Raw genomic sequence first — 14,843 nt, forward strand, 5'->3', positions numbered from 1 at the left:
TAAAGCACCTGAGCTAAAGAGGGATGTCTCCATTCTGCTTATAAGATCCCCTCAAAAACTAAGCTAACCCCCAAACTGCACATGCTCCGGGAAGATTACAAGATGCTCAGAGGAAGACAGCAGATTGTCAGCTGCAAAGGCTGAGCAAGAGAGCTCAGTTGCCGTCTCACACAGGAGACAAAAAGTGCAGAGTTTAAGTCCTGTGCATTTGAGAAATCTTAAAGAGACCTACTTGCAGAATCCTGCTCCTATGAAAATTAAGTCGTAGGCCTGTTTCACAATGGTCTCTACCCTGCTTTTGGAAAAAGTGAGAGTATCTTTATCTGCCTTCAACAAGGACACCTGGCTTTTGCCCTTATCTTTCAATCGACTATAATTTCCCTTCAATTTTTTGTTACCTTTTCCCAAAACCCAATTAGTTTAGTATCATTTTCTTTGTTTGCTTTTGAGACAGGGTTTCACTCTGTTGCCCAGGCTGGAGTGCAAGGGTGTGATCATAGCTCAATGCAGCTATGAACTCCTGGGCAGAAATGATCTGAGTAGCTGGGACTACAGGCACGTCTAACCATGACTGGCTGGTTTTTTTAAAATTCGTTTGTGTAGAGACAGGGTCTCACTATGTTGCCCGGGCTGTTCTTGAAATCCTGGCCTCAAGGGATCCTCCCACGTCAGCCTCCAGAGTACCTGGGACTACAGGCACATGCCACTTCATCTGGTTCTATTGTTCTTGCAGTTATTACTTTATATTTTTCCAATGTTTATGAATTGTGTAAGCCAGTACATTCTCTTTCAGTGATATACCAATCCACTTCACCACTGGTAAGCGTTCTAGCAATTGATCACCAGTTGTGCCAGGGACTGTCTACTTCCATCAATGGGATTCTCATCACTAGCCCGGCAGCAAGTGATCCAGGTCAAAAATGAGCTCTTACTGGTTGCTGTCTTGACCACCGAGGTACCAACGACTGACATTCAGAAGTTGACTCTCAGATAGAGTTTAGCATGTGGGATGTTTGGGAATACCCTTTCAGTAAAACCTGTGAAAGAAAAAGAGCAGATGCTGGATCAGAGAGACTAAGAGGTTGAATATAGTGCCTTAGCCAACCAGGAACTCTGTGCAAGAAAGGCCCTTCAGAATTGTCTCCCACTGGGACTAGATGGCCAAGTGTTTATGCACCTATATTAGCAAGTAGTTGCAAATAGGCCACCCCAAAAACCTCTTGAATTTTTGTAATGTAGCTCTTTGAAACCAAGGCAATCCCTAAAAAAGCTAAAAGATGAAGGCTGTCTGCTAAGGGTATTTCCAAACCTAGGACCAACAGGTCCTTTCATTAAAGAATATTTGGGTGACTCCTTCATAGGCTACATACACCATCTGGGCTCCTGCAGTGATAAGCGTCGTGATAAAAGCCAACACTCTAAAAATGGCAGAATGGAAAGAGACTGGTTCTTAGAACTATAACCTAAGAGGCCAAAATAGACACCCCTTTATCAACTGAGACAGACCCAAAAGTTAAGGAAACAAAGTTACCTATAGGTCAAGAATTCAGAAACCTGCTTGTATAGCAAATTTCTAAACATCTGTTACTAACCTCCCTAACAATAGGAGCTATCAGGTCTGATTTACAACCCAGACCACTAAAACTCTGGTTGGACTCAGGACCAGCCTTACAAACATTCTTTTTTTCTGATAAACAAGTGCAGACCTTTAGCTTATGGAGGCTGCACACAAACTGCCTTTGTGTCCTTTTCATCTTTTGACATAAAGAGCCAAATTCCATCTCATTTTAATGCTAAAACTCTGACACAAGGTAAACATGGGTAGCATTACATATATGTTTACCCAATCTGCATGCACTTCGCTCCCCTAATACGTATGTATAGCTTTTCCCCAAAACCTGCTGAATATGTGTGATACTGGCTCTATGAGGCATAAAACCCAACTTGTCCTTCCTCTCTTCAAAGAGAGAGCACTTTATGTAGATGCCTATAGACTGTATCTTCCTGGCTTGCAAACTAATAAAACTCTCTTTTCTAGTAATTAGTTGTCCCAGTGGTCTGTTGAATGATAGAATCTTGAAAACACATAACTTAGAGCTCTTAGAGCATTCATGGGATAGTTTAGATATCTCATCATTGCATTGCAGCCATTGTAAAGACTTCTTAACATATAGAAGAAGATAAGAGCAGGTTAACATGTAGGCAGAGGAAACATCTTATAAAATGGCCAAGATGTGAGAGAACACCTTTACACACCTGGTGAAGAACTGAAACAAGTCTAGTAGCAACAGTAAGGTATATATTATACGGACTCTCTGAGAGGAAAGAAGTAAAGCCAGAGAGGTAAGCTGACATGAAATCATGGAGAACTTTTAATAGTTTACTATGCAGCTGACTTTACCCCAAGAGCAGTGAAAAGCAATAGAAAGGCTTTAGGCAGGAAAGTGATGTGATAAGATTGAGCATTTGAAAGATCTAATACCACTAAAGGCTTTTGCTTAGAGGGGACAAGGTAAGGTACAAGGAAACCTTTTAAGAAGTAACTGCTGTAATCCTGGTGATGAGGAATTGGTGTAGAATGGTAGTAGTGTGGATGGGAAAAAGGTAAACAGAATAAGAGCTATTTAGAGGTCAGAACCAATTGCTCTTGGTGATCAACCTAATGAGGAAGAACGTGGACTTTGAAATGATTCCATAGTTTCTGGTTGGGTAACATGTACTTGGCACTTCTTGACTTGGAGCGCAGAGGGGTGGTGCAGGCGTGGGCTCTGACAGCAGGCTCTATGTTTCCTTTCTAACACTGCTATTTCTTAGCTGGGTGTCTTCTACCAGTTTTCACCATTTTGCACCTCAGTTTTCAAATCTGTAGACTATGATTAAATGTAAATACCTCCGTTAGAGACTTGTTGAAGGACTACATGGATTAATGCACGTAAAATAGATAGAAAAAGCTTATTCATAGTAAGGTACCTCTGAGAAATTGTTAGTTCAGTGACAGAACAATGAAATAAAACACGTCACAACAAAGTGAGTCACAAACATTTGTTTGGTTTCCCTGTACATATAAAAAGTTATGTTTACAGTATATTATAGTCTGTTATATGTGTAATAGTATTATGTCTGAAAAAATGTATATACCTTATTTAGAAAATACTTTATATCTAAAGAATGCTAACAATCATTTGAGTCTTCAGTAATCTGTAATCATTTTGCTGATGGAAGGTCTTGCCTCAATTTTGATGGCTGTTGATGACTGATCAAGGTGATGGTCGTTGAAGGTTGGGATGGCTGTGACAACAGTAAAGTTAGACACAGTAATTGACTCCTCCTCTCAAAGAAGATTTTTCTGTCGCATGAAGTGCTATTTGATAGCATTTTTACCCACAGTAGAATTCCTTTCCAAATGTGAGTCAATTCTCTCAAACCTTGCTAATGCTTTATCAACTAAGTTTATTCAATATTCTAAATATTTTGTTGTCATTTCAACAACGTTCATGGGAGCTTCACCAGGAGTATATTTTATGTCCAGAAACCACTTTCTTCACTCATTCATAAAAAGCAATTCCTCTGTTCAAGTTTTATCATGAGATTGCAGCAATTCAGTCACATCTCCCTAAATTAGACTCTACTAATTCTAGTTTTCTTGCTATTTGTAACACATCTGCAGTTACTTCTGCCACTGAAATCTTGAACCCCCTCAAAGTCTTCCATGAGCATTGGAATCAACTTCTTTCAAATTCCTGTTAATGTTGACATTTTGACCTCCTCTCATAAACTATGAATATTCGTAATTGTATTCAGAAGGTTTTCTACTTACGCTACCATTTGATACATAGTTACCCATCAAAGGAATCACTAGCTATGACAGCTGGAGTCTTACAACACATATATCTTAAATAAGAGGACTTGAAAGTCAAAATTACTATGTGATCCATGGACTGCAGAATGGATATTGTGTTAGCAGGCATGAAAACAACATTCACCTCCCTATACATCTCCATCAGAGCTCTTGGGTGACTAGGTATGTTGTAAATGAGTGAGGTAATATTTTGAAAATAGTCCTTTTTTTCAAGCAGTAGGTCTCAACAGCAGACTTAAAATATTTAGTAAACCATGCTGAAAACAGATGTGCTGCCATTCAGGCTTTATTGTTTCATTTCTACACCACAGGCAGAGTAGATTTAGCATAGCTCTTAAGGGCCCTATGTTTTTAAAATGGCAAATAAGCATTGGTTTCATCTTACAGTCACCAGCTGCATTCATTCCTAATAAGATATTCAGCCTGTTTTTTGAAGCTTTGAAAGTAGGCATTGATATTTTCTCTCTAGCTGTGAAAGTCCTAGATGACATCTTTCTTCAATAAAAGGTTGTTTTGTCTACATGAAAAATCTGTTGTTTAGTGTAGCCACCTTCATCAGTGAGCTTAACTAGATCTTCTGGATAACTTGCTAAAGCTTCTACATCAGCACTTGCTGCTTCACCTTGCACATTTACATTGCAGAGATGACGTCTTTCCTTAAACCTCATGAATCAATCTTTGCTAGCTTCCAACTTTTCTTCTGCAGATTCCTCACCTCTCTTAGCCTTTACAAAATTAAAGAGAGTTAGGGCTTTCCTCTGAATTAGGCTTTGACTTAAGGGAATATTGGGACTGATTTATCTTCTATTCAAACCACAAAAATTTTCTCCATATCAGCAATAAAGTTGTTTTGCCTTTTATCATGTATGGGTTCACTGGAGTAGCACTTTTAATTTCCATCAAGAACTTTTTCTTTGCACTCACAACTTGGCTATTTGGTACAAGAGACCTAGATTTCAACATATCTCAGCTTTTAACATGCCTTCCTCACTAAGCTTCATCATGTCTAGCATTTAATTTAAAATGAGAGATGTGTGACTCCTCCTTTTACTTGAACATTTAAAAGCCATTGCAGAGTTGTTAATTGACCTAATTTCAACATAGTTGTGTATCAGGAAACGAAGAAGAAAGGGGGAAATGGGGAATGCCTGGTTAAGTGAACAATCAGGACACAGATAACATTTATTGATTAAGTTAGCTGTCTTATATGGGCACTGCTCATGGTGCCTCAAAACAATTACAATAGTAACATCAAAGATCAATGATCAGAGTTCACCATAACATATATAATAATAATGAAATTAGAAATAGTTTGAGAATTACTGAAATGTGACACAGAGACATTGACTGAGCACATGCTGTTGAACAAATGGCATCTATAGACTTGCAGCATGCAGGGTTGCCACAAGCCTTCAATTAGTAGAAAACATGATATCTATGAAACACAATAAAGAGAAGCACAATAAAATGAAATATGCCTGTAAATACAATGCATTATTATTCTTAGGGTCCTCACTCTGGTTTTCCTGTTTCTGCTACTTCGGTTTTTTAAGCACCTCCACCTCAGTGCTTCAGAACCCTGTGCAATAACCCACTCTGACTGTCATTTGCTTCTTTCATGATGACTTGCCTCAACATTCCTGACACCCTGGCCAGGTCCCTTTAAATCCCTCCCACCATCCCAGTGGAAGTGCATTACTACTTCAGGGAAATCACTTCCTAAGAAACATTATTTATATTATACTTGGATGTATTTAAAGTATTGTGTCCTCAAATGGAACAAGCTGCCATTCAGTTGTTGAGTGCTCTGGCATCTAGGGCCAATGGTATCAGCCTCACATCCTTAGGTTCCTTAGGCACCTGTGGATTCCAAGCCTCATCATATGATTTCTTATTTTCACACTGCAGTGCTTCTCTGTACTACTCCTCATCTTTCATCTTTCATCTTTCATTGCCTTCCCAAGCTCTTCCATTGACACTCTAGAATTCAGAATTTGCCATCAAGCCCCACAACCCTAAACACATTCTCAAAATTCATCTTCTGGACACTAACTGAAACTAACTCCAATACCATTTTGCCTGCAACATCTCAGGTATAGATTGTCTTTTTCCCCCATAATCTATATACCTCAAGTCCTAAAATTTAGATAAGAATTCCTCTTGCTTTCCACAGATGTTTCCAAATTGCCTTTCCTACTTTCTTCTTCAAAACTCAGGGCCCCATTATTGCAAATGTCATCAGATTTCACCATCTCTTACTATGTTGTTTTCACTGTAGATCTTCTAATACATTCCCCATCCTTAATTTATAATTGCAACATCTTGTTCACTTTTCCTACCACACTTTTAGTATTAATTTTTAGAGACTAAACCTAATGTAGATGGCCTCTCAGTTCTTGAACACATTAGTGTTACATTTTATCCTACCTAATACCCACTTCTAAAGTAATCATCAATGACTACATTTCACCAAACTCTTAGTTGAAAGGTTAATCATGCTCTACTCTTCTACCTTACTTACTCCAACTCCAATTTTATGTCCTCAGTGAAGTCTTATGTCTATTGACACTTCCACATTTTCACTCTTCATTTTCCTCCTTACTTTCCTCCCTTTCCTCCTTACCCAGTTTAGAATTCATAGCAAACACTTTCCCTCTTTAATTCACCCCCAGTCTGTTTCTCTCCACCCTACTTATCTCACACAACTTCAATTTTATTTAAACTCAAACATCTCCTTACTCAACATTTGTACATGGTCCACTGAATTTTGCCAATGGAGAGAAAAGTCACAGGACCATGGTGACTGTACTCACCTCAAATTTCAAATTACACTAGAATTCTAAAGCAGGCACTCAACATCATTAGACTTTGTCTCACTTTACTGATTAAATTTATTTTCCACAATCTTAGAGGATTAATTTATACATGTTTCTCATCAAAATGTCCAACCTCCCTCTTTCTATAACCTGTATGCATCTGATAGCCTCAACATGGATTTGGTAGGGAAATTAGATAGGTTATCTCATTTATTCATTATTTCCACCAAGAACTCCTTCTATGCACAGTGCTCTTTCTTTTTGCCCATCTCAATTAAATATGTGCACTTACTAATATTCTAGACAACTCATTTCACTTGATCCCTGGTTTCTATCCCAGATGTCTTATGAAGTGCTTCATTTCATCACTGGCTTCTCTCCTGCATCAGTTTCTTTCTTGTTAGTAGATGCTACCAAATCCTCAAATCTATGCCCTCTATAGCTACACACAATGTACTAACAATCTAGTTGTTTCAGCCAGAAATCCGGTTTTCTTTCTTCTCTTCACCTTCTACATCTAAGTTATTGGTAAGTCCCAAGCCCCATAAGGTAGACTTCAAAATATAGTCTGAATCGACTGCATTTCACTCTCTCCAATGTCATGGTTCTATCCAAACCCTTGTTTTCTCTAGCATGAACTACTGCCACAGTCTCCTATCAGCTCTTCCTGTCTCCACTCTTTTTATTCAAAGTGCATTTGCCACAATGCCCTCAAGATATTCTTGAGAAAAACTCAGATCATATTTCTCCTCTGCTATTAGTTCTCTAATAGCCTCTGATTATTTTTTTTAAAACTCAACTTTTTACTATGGTCCATAAACTTACCCTTGTCCAGTTCTCTAGTCTCATCTTTCTCTGCTATCCCTTTCAATAGACACTAACCTTCTTTCTATTTCTCTACTATACCATTACAAACTCTTGACATCTGTTCTTTCCTTTGCTCATTACTCACATTTTAAACCTAATATCACTTACTTCAAGAGGCCTCATCCAGCCAACCCACACTGTAGCTATCTCATTATTATTATCATATTCTATATCTTTCTTATCACTTTTTTGTTCTCAACATTTTAATTTTTTATTTGTATTGTCTCCACCCTTTTCCCATCAGACACATACCACATATATCTGCATATAAGCCTCTTAGAGTAGTAACTTATCTTCTTCACTGCTAACTTGCTGGGACTTGAATTGTATTTGACACATTGCTTTTGATCTGTAAACATTTTATAGGTGACTAAATGATGACTGACTAAAATTTGAAGCCCTACTATTAAAAACCTACACTATTGAAACCTTCTGTTCATACTTGAGAAAGTAGGGAGAGGTATTAAATTAAATAAAACAAAAGAATGTCGATAGAGGAAGAAATCAACTCCCCATATATTTAAGCAGAGACAGTGAGAATAGATGAACTGCACAGAAGAAATAGAAGATGGATAGGAGTTGCAGAGATATGAAACAGGTATATTCGAGATTTTACTGTATATCTCATATTTCTCTGCTTTTTCACTTAATATTTTGGTACTTTTTCACATCATTAAGATTCTTTATAAATATAATATTCAAAATGGAATTATATTTTACTTTCTTTGGTGGGATCATAACTAATTTAACTGTTCTTCTATTCATCACATTTGCTCTTTTTAAATATTTTTAAATAAATGAATATGCTTGTGCCTTAGTCTTTTGCAACATTTCTGATTACTTTCTTAGAATGAACTCTTACTAGGGGAGAAACTACTTAAAAGGAATAAAAATTTTTAATGTTATTACTTATTACTAAATAGCTTCCTAAGAAGTTTTGTGTAATTTATATTCATAGAATTTATAAGAAAAACAATTTCAAAGTACCCTCCAACATTAATCAAATTTATTTATTTGTTGTTTATGAGAAAAAAGCTAATCTCAATATTTTTATTTACATTTCAGTGGTTACTAGAGTAATGAATATTTCACGTTTGCATTATCTTTTGCATTTTATGCATTTATAGTCTATCTTTTCTCTTTTTGGAATTATTCTCATCTATTTGCATAATATCTTTATACATTATTATATTAACAATTTATCTATACTTGTTTCAAATATTTAATTACCTACAGATGTTAGAAAGAATATTTGACCTAATGTCAGTCAGTAAAGACTCTGATGTCAAAAGATAAATCTAAGATAGAATAAAAGAGTACCTTCCTCCAGAGAGCAGAAAGTGCTAAAAATTGGCCCAGGTGGAAAAACTAAAGCAAAGTGAATTAAAGATTTGCCTCAGTAGAGTTCAAGTGGGCCATAAAGGATTCAGGATTTTACTGATCAAAAGGAAGTAGCATTTGGTAAAGCAAGCTGCCCAGACTGTGTGTGCAGATTTTTCTAGAAAAGCAGTCAGTCATGGCTGAGACCCAGATGCAGAGCATAAGGCAGCCATTTACCTTTGGTGACTTAAGGATTAGACCATCTTTGATATCTTAGACATTTTTGTTTCCAGCCTGCATCCTTTAACCTCACACATCTCTGCTCTAAAATCATAAACATTAATGAAATACAAAAAGACTTTTAATCTAGTATCAGAAGAGAAGTCAGGAAAAAAGAGCAGATGCTAAAGATAACAAAATTAAATTCTAAGACTTCTGTGAAGCTGGGGAATTGAGAAAATATCCCCTGAAGAGCACTTTGGTCATGGGAGAGAAAAGAGAGAGCTGTGGAGACAAAGTTAGCAATGAGGTTTAGGACACGCTATCCCAAAATACGGCACATTGGAATATTGAATATTTTAGGCTGAAGGATTTTGAGAACACAAAAGAAGTAGGAGGGTCATTCTCTCCTTCTCCTGAAGGAAATCATAAAACCTAATGTGGATTTTCTGACCTTCCCTGAAGAGGGGATGAGACCCTCATTAGAGAGGTACTCTCCCTGTATGTAAAGGCAAGGAACATCCTTGCCTCTGAAGACACAGGGTCAGAGAGAGGAAACGGAACAAATAGACCTTGTAAAGTATCTCCCAGTTCATTATCCTTAGATCACACCTCCTTGTCCAATTATATTGCTTTACAACTGCCCACTTGTCATCAAACCGAACATGTAAATACAACACAAGTTTAACTGTTTCTTAGGGCCTTCATTTCCTTACGAAGGTCTCATGTCACATAAGCGTATTAATAAGTTGACATGATTGTTTTTTGGTTAGTTTGCCTTTTGTTTCAGGACTTAAGCCATGAATGTAGATGGGGGAGGAAAAGATGTTTCTCTTCCCCACTATTAGTCGTGAGACCCTAAACATAGGAGCTAACCCAACCACAGACCAAGTCAATTCTGGGTTTCCCTCGTGCTTTCCTTATTTATTCAGAATTCCCTCAGGCTTTTCTTTCTTTCTTTTTTTTTGAGACAGAGTCTGACTCTGTTGCCAGGCTGGAGTGCAGTGGCACGACCTCAGCTCACTGCAACCTCCTGATCCCGGTTCAAGCAATTCTCCTTCCTCAGCCTCCCGAGTAGCTGGGACTACAGGCATGTGCCACCACGCCCAGCTAATTATTGTGTTTTTAGTAGAGATGGGATTTCATCATATTGACTAGGCTGGTCTTGATCCCTTGACCTTGTCATCTACCCAACTGGGCCTCCCAAAGTACTGGGATTACAGGTATGAACCACTGTGCCTGGCCTTATCTTGGGCTTTTCAACAGCCAAAGCAAAGTCACCAAAACCCAAATCTAAAATATAGAGTAGAAAAATTTATATTTTCCTTTAAAAAATCATGGCCTTTGGCATATGTGCATATGATCAAGGCCAGCTGTGCACCCTGGGAACTGGGACAGACACATGAACTCATGCCTCCTGGATCTGTCACATTTCTCAACTGGAGTTGAATGCCTTGATACGGTGCCCATTGAGAATGTCCGTCTTAACAATATACCATGCCACTAGACTGTTTTCTGCTTAATTTTTTCTGAAATTTATGATGATAAACATGTTAACCAATTTCCTAAAAGATATTGCCACCACAGTGTTTTTCTCTCTCCAAGCTCACTTTTTGCATAGAGAGCCAATTGTCATTCTGCAATGGGAAGAAAAGGATTCCCTTCGTTATCTCTCTTTCCTTATTTATTAAGATTTCCCTCAGGCTTTTTAATGTTGCCCAAAAGTGTCTTGCTCTCAGTAATTCTGTTGTTTTAATACCATGGAAATTGCCTTTAGGATGCAGTGCATGAAAAGGCAAAACGGAAAAGTTTACTTTGGTTATCGCTAAATTAAAGTGAGTGATGAAAAGGAAATCTGTTTTGTTGTGGTGCTGGTGATGGTGCTTGTTTGCACAAACATTTTTCTCAAAGCCTGTTTTTATAAAGGTTTTAATCTTAGAACTGTTTGTCACGCCTGTGTGCCACATCATTCCTCTTCCTGCCTGGCTGGAATTTCTCTAACCCCTTTTCTTGGCCATTCCAATCTCGTCCGTTTCCATTTCCCTCCAATGCATTATCACCATCACAACAGTACTCTGAAATCACTCTGTACCTTCATTCAGTATCACAGAGGACAGCTGAGTATCATCCTTCATCCACTCATTTATTATTTTATTTAACTACCTAATTAGAATACTTGCTGCAAGTCAGCGGCCACGAAAATGCAGTCTCAATCATTCATTTACCCTGTTTTAGGTAATTGACCTGAAACTAATTTCCCTTGTCACTCTATCTTTTAAAATTGTATTAGTATTTTTAAGGAATTTACCAGTTTCATATGGATTTCAAATGTATTGCTTATAGTAATTCACAATACAGTTAAAATGTCAATAGTTATTTCTTCCTTTTTAGTTTTTAATTTGTAGCTACTTCTACCTTTTTATTCTTTATTTTACCTGTTAGCAAATTTTCCCTCTTTCTTCTTGGTCAATCTTCACAGAAGTTTGTATGTCTTAATAATCTTTTGGAAGAACCAGCTTCCCATTTGCTAATTTTCTTTATCATTTGTGATCTAAATTGTATTATATCTTCTTTTACCTTGGTTATATTCTTGTTTCTTGCTTCTTCGGGTTTGATATGTTTTTCCTGTCTTTCTAACTTGAGTGTGAAAATAATTTACCTTCCACCTTTCTTCTTTCTTGATAATTGTACTTTTAGCTCTACATTCTTTATGTAAACACTGCTTTAGCACTTTCCCCAAAACTTGACTTTTAACATGCTTATGATCACGAATTTTGAATCTTTTTTTTTTTTTTGAGATGGAGTCTCATGCTGTTGCCCAGGCTGGAGTGCAGTGGCATGATCTTGGCTCCCTGAAAACTCTGTCTTCCAGGTTCAAATAATTCTCTTGACTCAGCCTGTTGAGTAGCTGGGATTACAGGAACACACCTCCATGCCTGGCTAATTTTTTTATTTTTAGTAGAGACAGGGTTTCGCCATCTTGGTCAGGCTGATCTTGAACTCCTGACCTTGTGATCTGCCCACCTGGGCCTCCCAAAGTGCTGGATTACAGGCGTGAGCAACCCCGTGAGACCTGAATACTTTTTAATTTTCTTTACTATTTCCTTTTTAACACAAGGGTTATTTAATAATCTTTATTACTTAGTTTTCAAAAATATTGATTTTATAAAAACAATATTTTGTCTTATATTGATTCTTTAACATTTATTGAGACTTCTGTTATGTCCTAATGCAGACCTTTTTTTTCCAAATATTTGTGTATATTTTAAAAAATACCATCTCTGTTGAGTATAGATCTTTTTAATATTCTGTAGTACTCAAACTCTTTGCTGCTTCTGCTAGTTTAATGTCTTAATTTCTAAAAATGGTGTTAAAATTCCTAAGAACTATTATCCCTTTTTGTCATAATTCCTACCAGTCAATGTTTTATGTATTTGGAGGTTATATTGCTAGATGCATATATGTGTGTATCTCATACAAGTATATAATATTCTTTGAACATTATGCTACATTTGCCTTAAATATTATTTACTCAGATATTATGAATACAATACTAGTTTTCCTTTGGTTATGTTTCATTTGAGATATTTTATAACCCTTCACTTTTAATCCTTCTCTTCTTGTTTTAAGTTTGTGTCTTTCAGGCAGATTTTTCAGTTTTGTTTTAAATTTAATCTTAGAGTCTTCATTTTTTAATTGGTATGTCTAAGCCATTTATAACTACCATATTTTTTAGGAGACTTTTGTTTCATCATTTTTTTTTTTATTTTCCATTAACTCTTCTCATTAAAATCTTTTTTTCTGAGTAAAATTTAAAAAATGTAGACTTATTGAAGGAGACCTTATTCAAAAAGATGATTACAATAAATGAAGAAAATTACAAAAGGGAAAACTCTCAGACCATAAGATTGGGCAGAAAGGGATTTTCTTTTATAAAGAGGAACAAATATGCCTACAAAATCTTGGTGTAGGAGAGTGGAATAAAAGGGTAAAGCAATGGAACTGTTAAGCAGGAATGCCTTTCCTTAAATTAAGGTCAGCAGATTCTTGGGAGAACCCATAAAAGAGACCCTAAACGCCCGGCGCCCCCTGCCCCCCGTCGGGACGTCCAGCGCCGAGCCGTCGGCCGCGTGGACCCGAAAGCCGCTCGGAAAAGCTTACCCAAGGTCCAGCCTAGCCCCTAGACACCATGTCAGACAGTGATCTAGGTGAGGATGAAGGCCTCCTCTCCCTGTCGGGCAAAAGGAAGCGCAGGGGAAACCTGCCCAAGGAGTCAGTGAAGATCCTCCGGGACTGGCTGTACTTGCACCGCTACAATGCCTATCCCTCAGAGCAGGAGAAGCTGAGCCTTTCTGGACAGACCAACTTGTCAGTGCTGCAGATATGTAACTGGTTCATCAATGCCCGGCGGCGGCTTCTCCCAGACATGCTTCGGAAGGATGGCAAAGACCCTAATCAGTTTACCATTTCCCGCCGCGGGGGTAAGGCCTCAGATGTGGCCCTCCCCCGTGGCAGCAGCCCCTCAGTGCTGGCTGTGTCTGTCCCAGCCCCCACCAATGTGCGCTCCCTGTCTGTATGCTCCATGCCACTCCACTCAGGCCAGGGGGAAAAGCCAGCAGCCCCCTTCCCACGAGGGGAGCTGGAATCCCCCAAGTCCCTGGTGACCCCTGGTAGCACACTCACCCTGCTGACCAGAGCTGAGGCTGGAAGCCCCACAGGTGGACTCTTCAACACACCACCACCCACACCCCCAGAGCAGGACAAAGAGGACTTCAGCAGCTTCCAGCTGCTGGTGGAGGTGGCGCTACAGAGGGCTGCTGAGATGGAGCTTCAGAAGCAGCAGGACCCATCACTTCCATTACTGCACACTCCCATCCCTTTAGTCTCTGAAAATCCCCAGTAGCCGTCTGCCAAGAGGGGTGCTCGAGGCTCAAGCCAGCTGTTCTGGGTTTCCGTTTTGGCTCCCTTTCATGCAGAGGGTTTTCTATGGATCACTGCCAAACATTGGGATCATCTCCTCTGTGTAGAGGTCTTCAGCAGGAAGGTGCCAGTTGGCACCACTGCACTGTGATGGGGAACCTCTCCTCTGCTGACTCTGCCGTTTCTCCAGGCCTCCCCTCAGTGATGAGACCAAGAGATCGGAGACAAGCATGGTGCTGCTGCTGCTGCTGCTGCTTCTCCAGAGAATCCCTGGGACACCTTTGTTCCAGCCTGATTTCCTGGGCTAGGCTCAGGAAAGCTGCCAAGTTCAGTCCTATGTTGGGTCCAAGCTACCCCTGTGCTGTTTCTGTCAAGCCAGGTGTGGACATTCCAAGTTCATATGCGTGAACAAAAGAAGAGGAACCCAGTGGATGTACCGGAACCGACTCCAGTTGAATGTTTAGATTTTTGCTAAACTGTTTTGTTTTTCCCTTTTTTGCTGTGGTTTACATTAACGGCAGTAGTTAGCCCAGGTGTGGGGAACAAGAGTGTACTGCATGGTAAGAATTCTGGTGAACTGGGAAGGACCCACAACTAACTGGGGATTGTTTTGCAAGAAAGGAGTATTTTTATTTGGGGACCAGCTAAGTCTCTGCAGTAGTGTGAAATTTCAAATGGTTGTTTTGGTTTACCAAAAAAAGGCAGAAAAAACAACTTTATGAGTGCATTATCTTTTCTGCCACAGGCACAGAAGGGTAGAAAGCCACAGCTGGGGGCAGTCCAGCAGAATGGGACTAAACCTAGGCACCGAGCAGAGAAGGATAAGATCAAAAGGTGTTTGC

General features: G+C 38.8%; 1 protein-coding gene across 1 annotated transcript; it reads left to right on the plus strand.

The window, feature by feature from the left end:
* Positions 1 to 13,162: 13,162 nt before the first annotated feature.
* On the plus strand, positions 13,163 to 14,173 carry LOC100412120 (homeobox protein TGIF2). The gene has a single exon (XM_008979317.4). It carries the CDS (start codon positions 13,271 to 13,273, stop codon positions 13,982 to 13,984), a length of 714 nt encoding a protein of 237 aa, XP_008977565.1. The 5' UTR covers positions 13,163 to 13,270; the 3' UTR covers positions 13,985 to 14,173.
* The last annotated feature ends 670 nt before the right edge of the window (positions 14,174 to 14,843 follow it).

Source organism: Callithrix jacchus, chromosome 13 (assembly GCF_049354715.1).
Source record: "Callithrix jacchus isolate 240 chromosome 13, calJac240_pri, whole genome shotgun sequence".
NCBI lineage: Eukaryota > Metazoa > Chordata > Mammalia > Primates > Cebidae > Callithrix > Callithrix jacchus.

Excerpts from the sequence above, each read along its gene's own strand:
- LOC100412120 (XM_008979317.4), top strand. The coding sequence starts at position 13,271 with ATGTCAGACAGTGATCTAGGTGAGGATGAAGGCCTCCTCTCCCTGTCG.